This window comes from Hyperolius riggenbachi, chromosome 1 (assembly GCF_040937935.1).
Source record: "Hyperolius riggenbachi isolate aHypRig1 chromosome 1, aHypRig1.pri, whole genome shotgun sequence".
In the NCBI taxonomy this organism is placed as follows: Eukaryota; Metazoa; Chordata; class Amphibia; order Anura; family Hyperoliidae; genus Hyperolius; species Hyperolius riggenbachi.
Window position 1 is genome coordinate 685,019,432 of NC_090646.1, and position 14,286 is coordinate 685,033,717.

The following is a 14,286-nucleotide window of genomic DNA, read 5'->3' on the forward strand; positions in this document are numbered from 1 at the left end:
AAACACAGATACAGACAAGGTCTGAGTGCTACCACGTAGTGATCGCAATGGCAGACAACCAGCAACTGACAAGCAAGCTGTATATATAGTTCAGCGCTCTCCAGCGCCTCCCCCAAGTGTTGGACCAATGGAAATCGTTTCTGGCGTCAGCTGACCAGCCTGGTCAGCTGATCCCCCACTGACTGGCATAAAGCTCCTCCTCTCAGCGCGCACGCGCGGCCACCTAAACCTATGTGGACTACAGCTCCCAGCCACACCAGAACTTTGCTGTGAAATGCCCGCTGCGCTGCACGTGGAATCCGCCGCCATGCCACCCACGCATGCGGCGGTTACCGCCGCGTTCAGGCGACACAAAGACGAGTGAGCACATGCATCAGTTGTCGCGCTGGACGCGGAATCCGCCGCCTTGCCAGAAGTGCATGCGGCGGTGCTTCCGCGTTTTCTCACACCCCCAAACCAGCCACAATCCCCCCAAAATCCCTCCCCCAGTCCCTGCAATGGGTGTCACATATACACAGAGCCAGGTGTACTAGGGGCTGCAGTATGGATGTACCTCCAAACCAGCCCCAAGCCCCCATAATCCCTCCCCCAGTCACTGCAATGGGTGTCACATATACAGAGCCAGGTGTACTGGAGGCTGCAGTATGGAAGTACCCCCAAACCAGCCACAATCCCCCCATAATCCCTCCCACAGTCACTGCAATGGGTGTCACATATACACAGAGCCAGGTGTACTGGGGGCTGCAGTATGGATGCACCCCCAAACCAGCCACAATCCCCCATAATTCCTCCCCCAGTCACTGCAATGGGTGTCACATATACACAGAGCCAGGTGTACCCTGAAACCAGCCCCAATCCCCCATAATCCCTCCCCCAGTCACTGCAATGGGTGTCACATATACACAGAGCCAGGTGTACTGGGGGCTGCAGTATGGATGTACCCCCAAACCTGCCACAATCCCCCCATAATCCCTCCCCCAGTCCCTGCAATGGGTGTCACATATACACAGAGCCAGGTGTACTAGGGGCTGCAGTATGGATGTACCCCCAAACCAGCCCCAAGCCCCCATAATCCCTCCCCCAGTCACTGCAATGGGTGTCACATATACAGAGCCAGGTGTACTGGAGGCTGCAGTATGGATGTACCCCCAAACCAGCCACAATCCCCCCATAATCCCTCCCACAGTCACTGCAATGGGTGTCACATATACACAGAGCCAGGTGTACTGAGGGCTGCAGTATGGATGCACCCCCAAACCAGCCACAATCCCCCCATAATCCCCCCCAGTCACTGCAATGGGTGTCACATATACACAGAGCCAGGTGTACTGGGGGCTGCAGTATGGAGGCACCCCCAAACCAGCCACAATCCCCCCATAATCCCTCCCCCAGTCACAGCAATGGGTGTCACATATACACAGAGCAAGGTGTACTGGGGGCTGCAGTATGGATGTACCCCCAAACCACCCACAATCCCCCCATAATCCCTCCCCAGTCACTGCAATGGGTGTCACATATACACAGAGCCAGGTGTACTGGGGGCTGCAGTATGGATGTACCCCCAAACCAGCCACAACCCCCCATAATCCCTCCCCCAGTCACTGCAATGGGTGTCACATATACACAGAGCCAGGTGTACTGGGGGCTGCAGTATGGATGTACCCCCAAACCAGCCACAATCCCCCATAATCCCTCCCCCAGTCACTGCAATGGGTGTCACATATACACAGAGCCAGATGTACTGGGGGCTGCAGTATGGATGCACCCCCAAACCAGCCACAATCCCCCCATAATCCCTACCTCAGTCACTGCAATGGGTGTCACATATACACAGAGCCAGGTGTACTGGGGGCTGCAGTATGGAGGCACCCCCAAACCAGCCACAATCCCCCCATAATCCCTCCCCCAGTCACAGCAATGGGTGTCACATATACACAGAGCAAGGTGTACTGGGGGCTGCAGTATGGATGTACCCCCAAACCAGCCACAATCCCCCATAATCCCTCCCCCAGTCACTGCAATGGGTGTCACATATACACAGAGCCAGGTGTACTGGGGGCTGCAGTATGGATGTACCCCCAAACCAGCCACAATCCCCCATAATCCCTCCCCCAGTCACTGCAATGGGTGTCACATATACACAGAGCCAGATGTACTGGGGGCTGCAGTATGGATGCACCCCCAAACCAGCCACAATCCCCCCATAATCCCTACCTCAGTCACTGCAATGGGTGTCACATATACACAGAGCCAGGTGTACTGGGGGCTGCAGTATGGATGTACCCCCAAACCAGCCACAATCCCCCATAATCCCTCTCTCAGTCACTGCAATGGGTGTCACATATACACAGAGCCAGGTGTACTTGGGACTGCAGTATGGATGTACCCACAAACCAGCCACAATCCCCCCATAATCCTTCCCCAGTCACTGCAATGGATGTCACATATACACAGAGCCAGGCGTACTGTGAGCTGCAGTATGGATGTACCCCCAAACCAGCCACAATCCCCCCATAATCCCTCCCCCAGTCACTGCAATGGATGTCACATATACACAGAGCCAGGTGTACTGGAGCTGCAGTATGGATGTACCCCCAAACCAGCCACACACCCCCATAATCCCTCCCCAGTCACTGCAATGGGTGTCACATATACACAGAGCCAGGTGTACTGGGGGCTGCAGTATGGATGTACCCCCAAACCAGACACAATCCCCCATAATCCCTCCCACAGTCACTGCAATGGGTGTTACATATACACAGAGTCAGGTGTACTGGGGGCTGCAGTATGGATGTACCTCCAAACTAGCCAAAATCCCCCATAATCCCTCCCCCAGTCACTGCAATGGGTGTCACATATACACAGAGCCAGGTGTACTGGGCGCTGCATTATGGATGTACCCCCAAACCAGCCACAATCCCCCCATAATCCCTCCCCAGTCACTGCAATGGGTGTCACATATACACAGAGCCAGGTGTACTGGGGGCTGCAGTATGGATGTACCCCCAAACCAGACACAATCCCCCCATAATCCCTCCCCCAGTCACTGCAATGGATGTCACATATACACAGAGCCATGTGTACTCGGGGCTGCAGTATGGATGTACCCCCAAACCAGCCACACACACCCATAATCCCTCCCCCAGTCACTGTAATGGGTGTCACATATACACAGAGCCAGGTGTACTGGGCGCTGCATTATGGATGTACCCCCAAACCAGCCACCATCCCCCCATAATCCCTCCCCAGTCACTGCAATGGCTGTCACATATACATACACAGACTCAGGTGTACTGGGGGCTGCAGTATGGATGTACCCCCAAACCAGCCACAATCCCCCATAATCCCTCCCCAGTCACTGAAATGGGTGTCACATATACACAGAGCCAGGTGTACTGGGGGCTGCAGTATGGATGTACCCCCAAACCAGCCACAATCCCCCCATAATCCCTCCCCCAGTCACTGCAATGGGTGTCACATATACACAGAGCCAGGTGTACTGGGAGCTGCAGTATGGATGTACCCCCAAACCAGCCACAATCCCCCATAATCCCTCCCCAGTCACTGCAATGGGTGTCACATATACACAGAGCCGGGTGTACTGGGGCTGCAGTATGGATGTACCCCCTGTAATGATCGCTGTAAAACAGAGAGGATCTGATTACCGGTGATCTGCAGTATCACCGAGAATGCAGATATATACCAGATTATTGATGATCTGCAGTATCACCGATAATCAGATATATCTCTAACCTCTGGACACCTGAGTGATTAGAGTGTTTTGGTGCAACAGTAATACTTTGAGGAGCGCACCTGGAAGGCAGGTGCAAGAGCAGATAGGAATACTGCTTGGCAACTGATTCCTTCCGTAGTCTGGACTCTCCCCGGGGAGGAGTCAGACAGGGAGTGGAAAGGACAGAACGTGAGTGACACTAATGGAGAAGTGTCACTGACAGATCTGTGAACTATCTCCTAACAGGAGAGATAGTTCTCGAGGTCGGACAAGCCAGGTCGTAAACACGCGGACAGATACAGTACAGAGACAGGAAGCAGATGCAGAATCCAGAGACTAGCCGAGTTTTGGCAACAGAGTATCCGAGAGACAAAGGTACAAAATCAGAGATCAGAAGAATGGTCAGGGAAGCAGAAAGTCATAACAAATAATCAACAATGTCTAAGCTAAGGTGTGAGTTCCTTGGCCGTCAACACCTTGGAAACTGATCTAGAATATAATACAAATAATAACAGAATTTCTACACTAAGGTGTGAGATCCTTGGCCATCAACACCTTTGGAAACTGGTCTAATAAACACAGATACAGACAAGGTCTGAGTGCTACCACGTAGTGATCGCAATGGCAGACAACCAGCAACTGACAAGCAAGCCGTATATATAGTTCAGCGCTCTCCAGCGCCTCCCCCAAGTGTTGGACCAATGGAAACCGTTTCTGGCGTCAGCTGACCAGCCTGGTCAGCTGATCCCCCACTGACTGGCATAAAGCTCCTCCTCTCAGCGCGCGCGCGTCCACCTAAACCTATGTGGACTACAGCTCCCAGCCACACCAGAACTTTGCTGTGAAATGCCCGCTGCACTGCACGTGGAATCCGCCGCCATGCCACCCATGCATGCGGCGGTACCTCCGCGTTCAGGCAGACACAAAGACGAGTGAGCACATGCATCAGTTGTCGCGCTGGACGCGGAATCAGCCGCCTTGCCAGAAGTGCATGCGGCGGTGCTTCCGCGTTTTCTCACACCCCCAAACCAGCCACAACCCCCCCATAATCCCTCCCCAGTCACTGCAATGGGTGTCACATATACACAGAGCCAGGTGTACTGGGGGCTGCAGTATGGATGTACCCCAAACCAACCACAATTCCCCCATAATCCCTCCCCAGGCACTGCAATGGGTGTCACATATACACAGAGCCAGGTGTACTGGGGGCTGCAGTATGGATGTACCCCAAACCAGCCACAATCCCCATAATCCCTCCCCAGTCACTGCAATGGGTGTCACATATAAACAGAGCCTGGTGTACTGGGGGCTGCAGTAAAGATGTACCCCCCAAACCAGCCACAATCCACCCATAATCCCTCCCCAGTCACTGAAATGGGTGTCACATATACACAGAGCCAGGTGTACTGGGGGCTGCAGTATGGATGTACCCCCAAACCAGCCACAACCTGTAACGATCGGTGAAGGACAGAGAGGATCTGATTACCGGTGATCTGCAGTATCACTGGGAATACAGATGTATACCAGATTATAAGTGATCTGCAGTATCACCGATAATCCGATATACCAACTAACCTCTGTTCACCTGAGTAGAGTGTAGTGTTTTGGTGTAACAGTAACACTTTGAGGACAAAGCCTCAGCGCAGTCAGGAGTACTGCACGGATTCCTTCCGCAGGCCTGAACTCTCCAAGACGGGAGGAGTCAGGCTGACAGCAGGAAGGATAGTCTGAAAGTAACCCTTAATAGGAAGTGTCACTAACAGAACAGGGAACCGCCTCTAACAGTAAGGTCGGTTCTCGAGGTCGGACAAGCCAGGTCGTACACACACGGACAGATAAAGTACAGATTCAGAAGGCAGAGGCGGAGTCTAAGGTACAGGCAGGGTTCGGCAACAGGGTATCAGATATATCGAGGTACAAGATCAGGAGGCAGAAGCAAAGTCTAAGGACGAGCCGGGGTTCGGCAACAGAGTATCAGAAATATCGAGGTACAAGATCAGAGTTCAGGAGGATAGTCAGGCAGGCAAAGGGTCATAACAGATAATCACAATCAAACTAGTACTTTAAGCTATCAACAAAATCTAGCTAAGTGTAGGATTACAGCTCCAGCTGGTCCTGGCACACTTGCGGATCTGACTACGGATCTGGGTGCTCCAACATATGTGATCGCACGCCAGACAACCAGCAACTGAATAAGCAGCAGAATATAAAGTTGCTGGACTCTGCTGCCCCGCCCGAATCATTCAGCCAATCATGAGTCCTACAGGAGTCAGATGACCTTCCTGATCAGCTGACACTTCCCCTGCTGGTATAAAGGTCCTGCATTCAGGCCCGCGCGTGCATAGCTCTCCATCTGTCTAGGTGCACTAACAGACCCAGCCACACCAAGCACACGCCGCCGCATGCAAGCAGCTGCTTTGCTGTCAGGACATGCGGCGGCTTTTACGCGTTCCACCACAGCTCATGCGGCGTGCGGCGGCTCCTCCACGCGGCGCCGCCATGCTGGATGCGGAAGCAGCCGCCCCGCTCTAAGAGCGAGTGGCTGTGCTTCCGCGCTTTCTCACACAACCCCCATAATCCCTTCCCCAGTCACTGCAATGGGTGTCACATATACACAGAGCCAGGTGTACTGGGGGCTGCAGTATGGATGTACCCCCAAACCAGCCACAATCCCCCCATAATCCCTCCCCAGTCACTGCAATGGGTGTCACATATACACAGAGCCAGGTGTACTGGGGGCTGTAGTATGGATGTACCCCCAAACCAGCCACACCCCCCATAATCCCTCCCCAGTCACTGCAATGGGTGTCACATATACACAGAGCCAGGTGTACTGGGGGCTGTAGTATGGATGTACCCCCAAACCAGCCACAACCCCCATAATGCCTCCCCCAGTCACTGCAATGGGTGTCACATATACACAGAGCCAGGTGTACTGGGGCTGCAGTATGGATGTACCCCCAAACCAGCCACAATCCCCCCATAATGCCTCCCCCAGTCACTGCAATGGGTGTCACATATACACAGAGCCAGGTGTACTGGGGCTGCAGTATGGATGTACCCCCAAACCAGCCACAATCCCCCCATAATCCCTCCCCCAGTCACTGCAATGGGTGTCACTGTTGAGGAATGTGAGAATAGAAAGTGGTGATTGAATAAAGGGAAATAATTCTGCTGATCTGTGCTGCAATCAGGGCTGTTATACTCACAGTAATTCCTCTATCCGGCTTGTTGTCAGAGCCGCCATCAGGACACCAAATTCAGGACCCCCCAGCCTGTTATATGACAGGTCCAGCCACCTCAGAGTCGGGTTATTCCGTATCCCGGATGCCAGGTGGGGGCAGCAACTGGGGGGCAGATCATTATACTTCAGACTGTAGGAGAGGAGATGACTGTTATTAGTAATCTGTATAAAAACTGCATACAATTTGTATGATTTATCCTTAAATGAATATATATTTTCATTATATTTAACATCAATTTATACTTTTCAATCAATCCTTAAAAATCCTAGAAATGAAAATGCCGCCCATATGATAGGCAGGTTTTTTTTTGTTTTTTTTTGGGGGGGGGGGGGGGGGGGATTACTGCTGTCCAGAATCCCTCCTGCTGCAGTGTCTGAGGACAGGCATAAGTTGTGGAACCAGAATGTCTGCAGGCATCCTGCAGCTCACAGCAGCCTTGGTGGTATGTGCTGCCCCATCCCCCTTTTTTTTCCTGGCTACAGTTGACTTTGGATGTAGTAGCAATGTGTGTACAAAGCACAGAGCCAGGTATGAGCACAGCCCCTGCTGTGTGCTGGTAAAGTCAGGAGCTTGCAGAATGCTTCCCATTCCAATTCATTACAGATGTGTGCTGTTCTCATTATCTGTATTCACTCACTCCTTTAACACCAAACTAAATATACTGCAGAGAAGAGTGGATACAGATAACAATGCTTACAATCAGCCCTCTGTAGTAATAGGAGCAAGAAGTTTTGAATCAGGATGATACCATTTATTGGCTAACTTAGAGATGGATAAACAGTGAGCTTTCAACTTATAAAAAGCCTTCGTCGGACTGGTTCCTGACCAGAACTGAAAAACACAGCTTATATACACTGACATACAGAGGAGAAACATTCTTTAGCAAACATAAATGTAATTAGATGCCTTAACTGTTACTGAGGAGGCTTTCCCAGGCATCCTATCTAAATTGATAAGATCAATAGAATCCTCAACATGACATAAAGCAGACTCTGGTGATGAAGAGACATCGTACATTCCGAATTCAAATGGTAACTGGCCTGGTTACATGCACCATTAATTCTAAGCTTAAGAGAATTGTGGCATTTAAAGCCAGCACCTGAAAGCAAATAAAATGAATAGTGACAGTGAATTCCATCTTACACAGCATATGGCACAAAAATGAATGAAAAGATAGAAAAATTAAAAGAACTGTGGCATTTAAAACCCATCGTACCAGCACAAGAAGTTGGAGTCCTTGTTTAAACCATCTTGTACAGTTTTGAACCAATGTATAAACTTAGTTTCTTGTGTTAGTCTCATGTTTCCCGATTTGAAGCCACCCATTAATACAGTGACGCGAAAATCGCTTAAACTGTGTCCAGGTAAACAAAAGTGTGTTGGTATTGGGAGATCAGTATAATTTGTAATATCCTTTTTCCTGCTGTTAATAGTGGATCTGTGGTGTGTCATGCGATCACGCAGTGGTTGACTTGTTTCTCCCACATAAATTCCTTTGGGGCATTTTGCACACATGATCAGGTATACCACATTAGATGAGTCGCAGGAAAAGGTGCCTTGTACTTTGTATTCCTGTTGTGTACCCGGTATTAGTATCCTGTCAGTGGAATGGATGTATTCACAGGTCCCACATGTTTTCCCTCGGCAGGGGAATGTTCCATAGTAATAGGAGAAGAAGGTATCTTTCACTCTTCCCCTCTCCTCTCTCCCCCACTCTCTTCTTCCCTACAGACACACTGACACCCACTTATGTCTCTTACCCCTTTTCTGTCTTTTACTTTCCTCTCTCTACCTTTCACCCACTCTCTTCTATCTCTCTCTCCCACCCTCCTTCCCTTTACAAAAAATACAAAATACAACACTATGTCATTCTAACTACTAGTATGTAGGTATACAACAACTAGTAGACCTAAGCCCATTTAAAAACTGGCTCTAGGTCTGGTTGAAACCCCGCCTCCCTCCCCTCCCTTCCCTCTCATCCTCCCCCATGACCGCTGCCACCACCGCACAGTCATCGCGCAAGCGTGCGCCGGCTTCGCTCTCACCGCGCGTGCACCCGCTGCACGCCCGACACGTGCGCCCCTTCTGGCCCCGTTCTCCCTCAGCCTCTGCATCCCTCCATGCACATGTCCAGTAGCACAAAACAAGGGACACACACACAGGAAGTGCAGGGATGGAACGCAGAGACAAAGGGGTTTTATTATAGAGCATCTTCTGCAGCACATTACAGAGTACATAGTCATGTCACTGACTGTCCTCAGAGGAGCTCACAATCTAATCCTACCATAGTCATAGTGTAATGTCCTACCATATTATTATTATGTATTTCTATAGCACTGACATCTTCTGCAGCACATTACAGAGTACATAGTCATGTCACTGACTGTCCTCAGAGGAGCTCACACTCTAATCCTACCATAGTCATAGTCTAATGTCCTACCATATTATTATTATGTATTTATATAGCACTGACATCTTCTGCAGCACATTACAGAGTACATAGTCATGTCACTGACTGTCCTCAGAGGAACTCACACTCTAATCCTACCATAGTCACAGTCTAAAGTCCTACCATATTATTATTATGTATTTATATAGCATTGACATCTTCTGCAGGACATTACAGAGTACAGAGTCATGTCACTGACTGTCCTCAGAGGAGCTCACACTCTAATCCTACCATAGTCATAGTGTAATGTCCTACCATATTATAAGTATGTATATATATATATAACACTGACATCTCCTGCAGCACATTACAGAGTACATAGTCATGTCACTGACTGTCCTCAGAGGAGCTCACAATCTAATCCTACCATAGTCTTAGTCTAATGTCCTACCGTATTATTATTATTATGTATTTATATAGCACTGACATCTTCTGCAGCACATTACAGAGTACATAGTCATGTCACTGACTGTCCTCAGAGGAGCTCGCAATCTAATCCTACCATAGTCATTGTGTAATGTCCTACCATATTATTATTATGTATTTATATAGCAATGACATCTTCTGCAGCACATTACATAGCACATAGTTATGTCACTGACTGTCCTCAGAGGAGCTCACAATCTAATCCTACCATAGTCATAGTCTAATGTCCTAGCATATTATTATTATGTATTTATATAGCACTGACATCTTCTGCAGCACATTACAGAGTACACAGTCATGTCACTGACTGTCCTCAGAGGAGCTCACAATCTAATCCTACCATAGTCATAGTCTAATGTCCTACCATATTATTATTATGTATTTATATAGCACTGACATCTCCTGCAGCACATTACAGAGTACATAGTCATGTCACTGACTGTTCTCAGAGGAACTCACAATGTAATCCTACCATAGTCACAGTCTAAAGTCCTACCATATTATTATTATGTATTTATATAGCATTGACATCTTCTGCAGCACATTACAGAGTACAGAGTCATGTCACTGACTGTCCTCAGAGGAGCTCACACTCTAATCCTACCATAGTCATAGTGTAATGTCCTACCATATTATAATTATGTATTTATATAACACTGACATCTCCTGCAGCACATTGCAGAGTACACAGTCATATCACTGACTGTCCTCAGAGGAGCTCACACTCTAATCCTACCATAGTCATAGTGTAATGTCCTACCATATTATAATTATGTATTTATATAACACTGACATCTCCTGCAGCACATTACAGAGTACATAGTCATGTCACTGACTGTCCTCAGAGGAGCTCACACTCTAATCCCACCATAGTCATAGTCTAATGTCCTACCATATTATTATTATGTATTTATATAGCACTGACATCTCCTGCAGCACATTACAGAGTACATAGTCATGTCACTGACTGTCCTCAGAGGGGCTCACAATCTTATCCTACCATAGTCATAGTGTAATGTCCTACCATATTATTATTATGTATTTATATAGCACTGACATCTCCTGCAGCACATTACAGAGTACATATTCATGTCACTGACTGTCCTTAGAGGAGCTCACACTCTAATCCTACCATAGTCATAGTCTAATGTCCTACCATATTATTATTATGTATTTATATAGCACTGACATCTTCTGCAGCACTGTACAGAGTACATATTCATGTCACTGACTGTCCTCCGAGGAGCTCACACTCTAATCCTACCATAGTCATAGTATAATGTCCTACCATATTATTATTATGTATTTTTATAGCACTGACATCTTCTGCAGCACTTTACAGAGTACATAGTCATGTCACTGACTGTCCTCAGAGAAGCTCACACTCTTATCCTACCATAGTCATAGTCTAATGTCCTACCATATTATTATTATGTATTTATATAGTGCTGACATCTTCTGCAGCACTGTACAGAGTACATAGTCATGTCACTGACTGTCCTCAGATGAGCTCACAATTTAATCCCTACCGTAGTCATAGTCTAATGTCCTACCATATTATTATTATGGATTTATATAGCACTGACATCTTCTGCAGCACATTACAGAGTACATAGTCATGTCACTGACTGTCCTCAGAGGAGCTCACAATCTAATCCTACCATAGTAATAGTCTAATGTCCTCCCATATTATTATTGTGTATTTATATAGCACTGACATCTTCTGCAGCACATTACAGAGTACATAGTCATGTCACTGACTGTCCTCAGAGGAGCTCACACTCTAATCCTACCATAGTCTAATGTCCCACCATATTATTAATATTATGTATTTATATAGCACTGACATCTCCTGCAGCACATTACAGAGTACATAGTCATGTCACTGACTGTCCTCAGAGGAGCTCACAATCTAATCCTACCATAGTAGTAGTCTAATGTCCTCTCATATTATTATTGTGTATTTATATAGCACTGACATCTTCTGCAGCACATTACAGAGTACATAGTCATGTCACTGACTGTCCTCAGAGGAGCTCACAATATAATCCTACCATAGTCATTGTCTAATGTCCCACCATATTATTATTATTATGTATTTATATAGCACTGACATCTCCTGCAGCACATTACAGAGTACATAGTCATATCACTGACTGTCCTCAGAGGAGCTCACAATCTAATCCTACCACAGTAATAGTCTAATGTCCTCCCATATTATTATTGTGTATTTATATAGCACTGACATCTCCTGCAGCACATTAAAGAGTACATATTCATGTCACTGACTGTCCTCAGAGGAGCTCACACTCTAATCCTACCATAGTCATAGTGTAATGTCCTATTATATTATTATTATGTATTTATATAGCACTGACATCTTCTGCAGCACATTACAGAGTACATAGTCATGTCACTGACTGTCCTCAGAGGAGCTCACAATCTAATCCTACCATAGTCCTAGTCTAATGTCCTACCATATTATTATTATTATGTATTTATATAGCTCTGACATCTCCTGCAGCACATTACAGAGTACATAGTCATGTCACTGACTGTCCTCAGAGGAGCTCACACTCTAATCCTACCATAGTCATAGTCTAATGTCCTACCATATTATTATTGTGTATTTATATAGCACTGACATCTTCTGCAGCACATTACAGAGTACATAGTCATGTTACTGACTGTCCTCAGAGGAGTTCATACTCTAATCCTACCATAGTCATAGTGTAATGTCCTACCATATTATTATTGTGTATTTATATAGCACTGACATCTTCTGCAGCACATTACAGAGTACATAGTCATGTAACTGACTGTCCTCAGAGGAGCTCACAATCTAATCCTACCATAGTCCTAGTCTAATGTCCTACCATATTATTATTATTATGTATTTATATAGCACTGACATCTCCTGCAGCACATTACAGAGTACATAGTCATGTCACTGACTGTCCTCAGAGGACCTCACACTCTAATCCTACTATAGTCATAGTCTCATGTCCTACCATATTATTATTATGTACCAGCTGATGGCCCGGCGTTGCCCGGGTATGTATTTGGCTGGTGTCAGCTACACCCACTTTTTCTAACCCTAAAGGTGCCCATACATGGTACAATAAAATGTTCAATTTTACTGTTTATTCTACCAAAACGATTGAATCGAATGAAAGTTTAAAATAATCCCTTTTTTTTAATCAAGAAAAAAGAATCGATTACCCTGTTTTTTTCAATAAAATTCCAATCAGAAATGTTGAAAAAATCTTTATATTCAATCTAACAGAATGATTGAACAAAATTATGTAATCGGAAAAAAAAAGGAAAAAAATTGTACCTTGTATGGGCACCATAACACACAAACACTCAATGACCACGTTTGTGAGCTTTGGCATCAATAGTTTGTATATACCCATAGAAAGTAAACAAATCTGATTGGCTGTTTGTGGCTCCGCCCCTCTCCAGCATTTGAACCCCAGTCACCCAATGATCAACTGTAGCAGGTTTGAGGCATCTGCTATTAACAGTGTAAAAATGGCAGCAATTCAAATATTTCCCTTGAAAATCAACAGGTGAATTTTGATTGGCTATTATAGGCTCCACCCACTTCCCCCAAATATTAATCCCTGTCGCCCAGTGACCATCTAGGCAAAGTTTAAGAACCCTGCCATTAACAGTGTAAGAAGGCCTGCAGTTGATATTTTCCCAGTGAAATTTGTTTTTGGCTCCGCCCACTTTTTGTAACCTTGACACACAGTCACTCAATGACCAAGTTTGTGAGATTTCAGGTTCCTGGCATCAAAATTGTGTGAATGGAACCAGTTTATCCAGCAAAGAATTCTGATTGGCTGTTTGTGGCTCAGCCGCTTTAGTGAATTTGAATAAGAATGTTAGCAATGTAAATGTTCCCCTTAAATAATCAATAGGTGAATTTTGATTGGCTGTTGTAGGCTCCATCCACTTTCTAAATATTAATCCCAGTCACCCAGTGGCCCACTGTGTTAAGTTTGGGAAACCTGCCATTAACAGTGTAAAAATGGTCGCAGTTTATATTTTCACATGTAAAAAATGTAGTTGTTGGTGCTGCCCACTTTTTCTAACCTTGACATACAATCACTTAGTTACCAAGTTTATGAGCTTTGGGGTCCTTGGTATCAATGATTTGTATATTCCCACTGAAATTAAACAAATCTGATTGGCTGTTTGTGGCTCCGCCCCCTATCTGAATTTGAACCCCAGTCATCCATTGACCAACTGTGTCATGTCTGAGAACCCTGCCAATAACAGAATTTCTGAAAACTATCTAACAAATCAGATTGGCTGTTTGTGGCTCCACCTCCTTAAGTGCATTTGGACTTTATCAGGTTTGAGGCCTCTGTCAATAACAGTATAAAAATGGCAGCAATGTAAATATTCCCCTTGAAAATCAACAT

General features: G+C 46.4%; 1 protein-coding gene across 5 annotated transcripts in view; it reads right to left on the minus strand.

The window, feature by feature from the left end:
• Positions 1-14,286, minus strand: part of LOC137532579 (NACHT, LRR and PYD domains-containing protein 3-like) — a 1,034,343-nt gene that overhangs the window by 522,225 nt on the left and 497,832 nt on the right. For 4 of the 5 annotated variants that reach the window (XM_068253275.1, XM_068253249.1, XM_068253240.1 and 1 more), the window contains exon 9: positions 6,943-7,107. The exons of the other annotated variant lie outside the window; for it this stretch is intronic. In XM_068253275.1, coding sequence (XP_068109376.1) covers positions 6,943-7,107 — 165 coding nt within the window. The remainder of the gene's footprint in view (positions 1-6,942; positions 7,108-14,286) is intronic. 5 annotated transcript variants of the gene reach the window in all.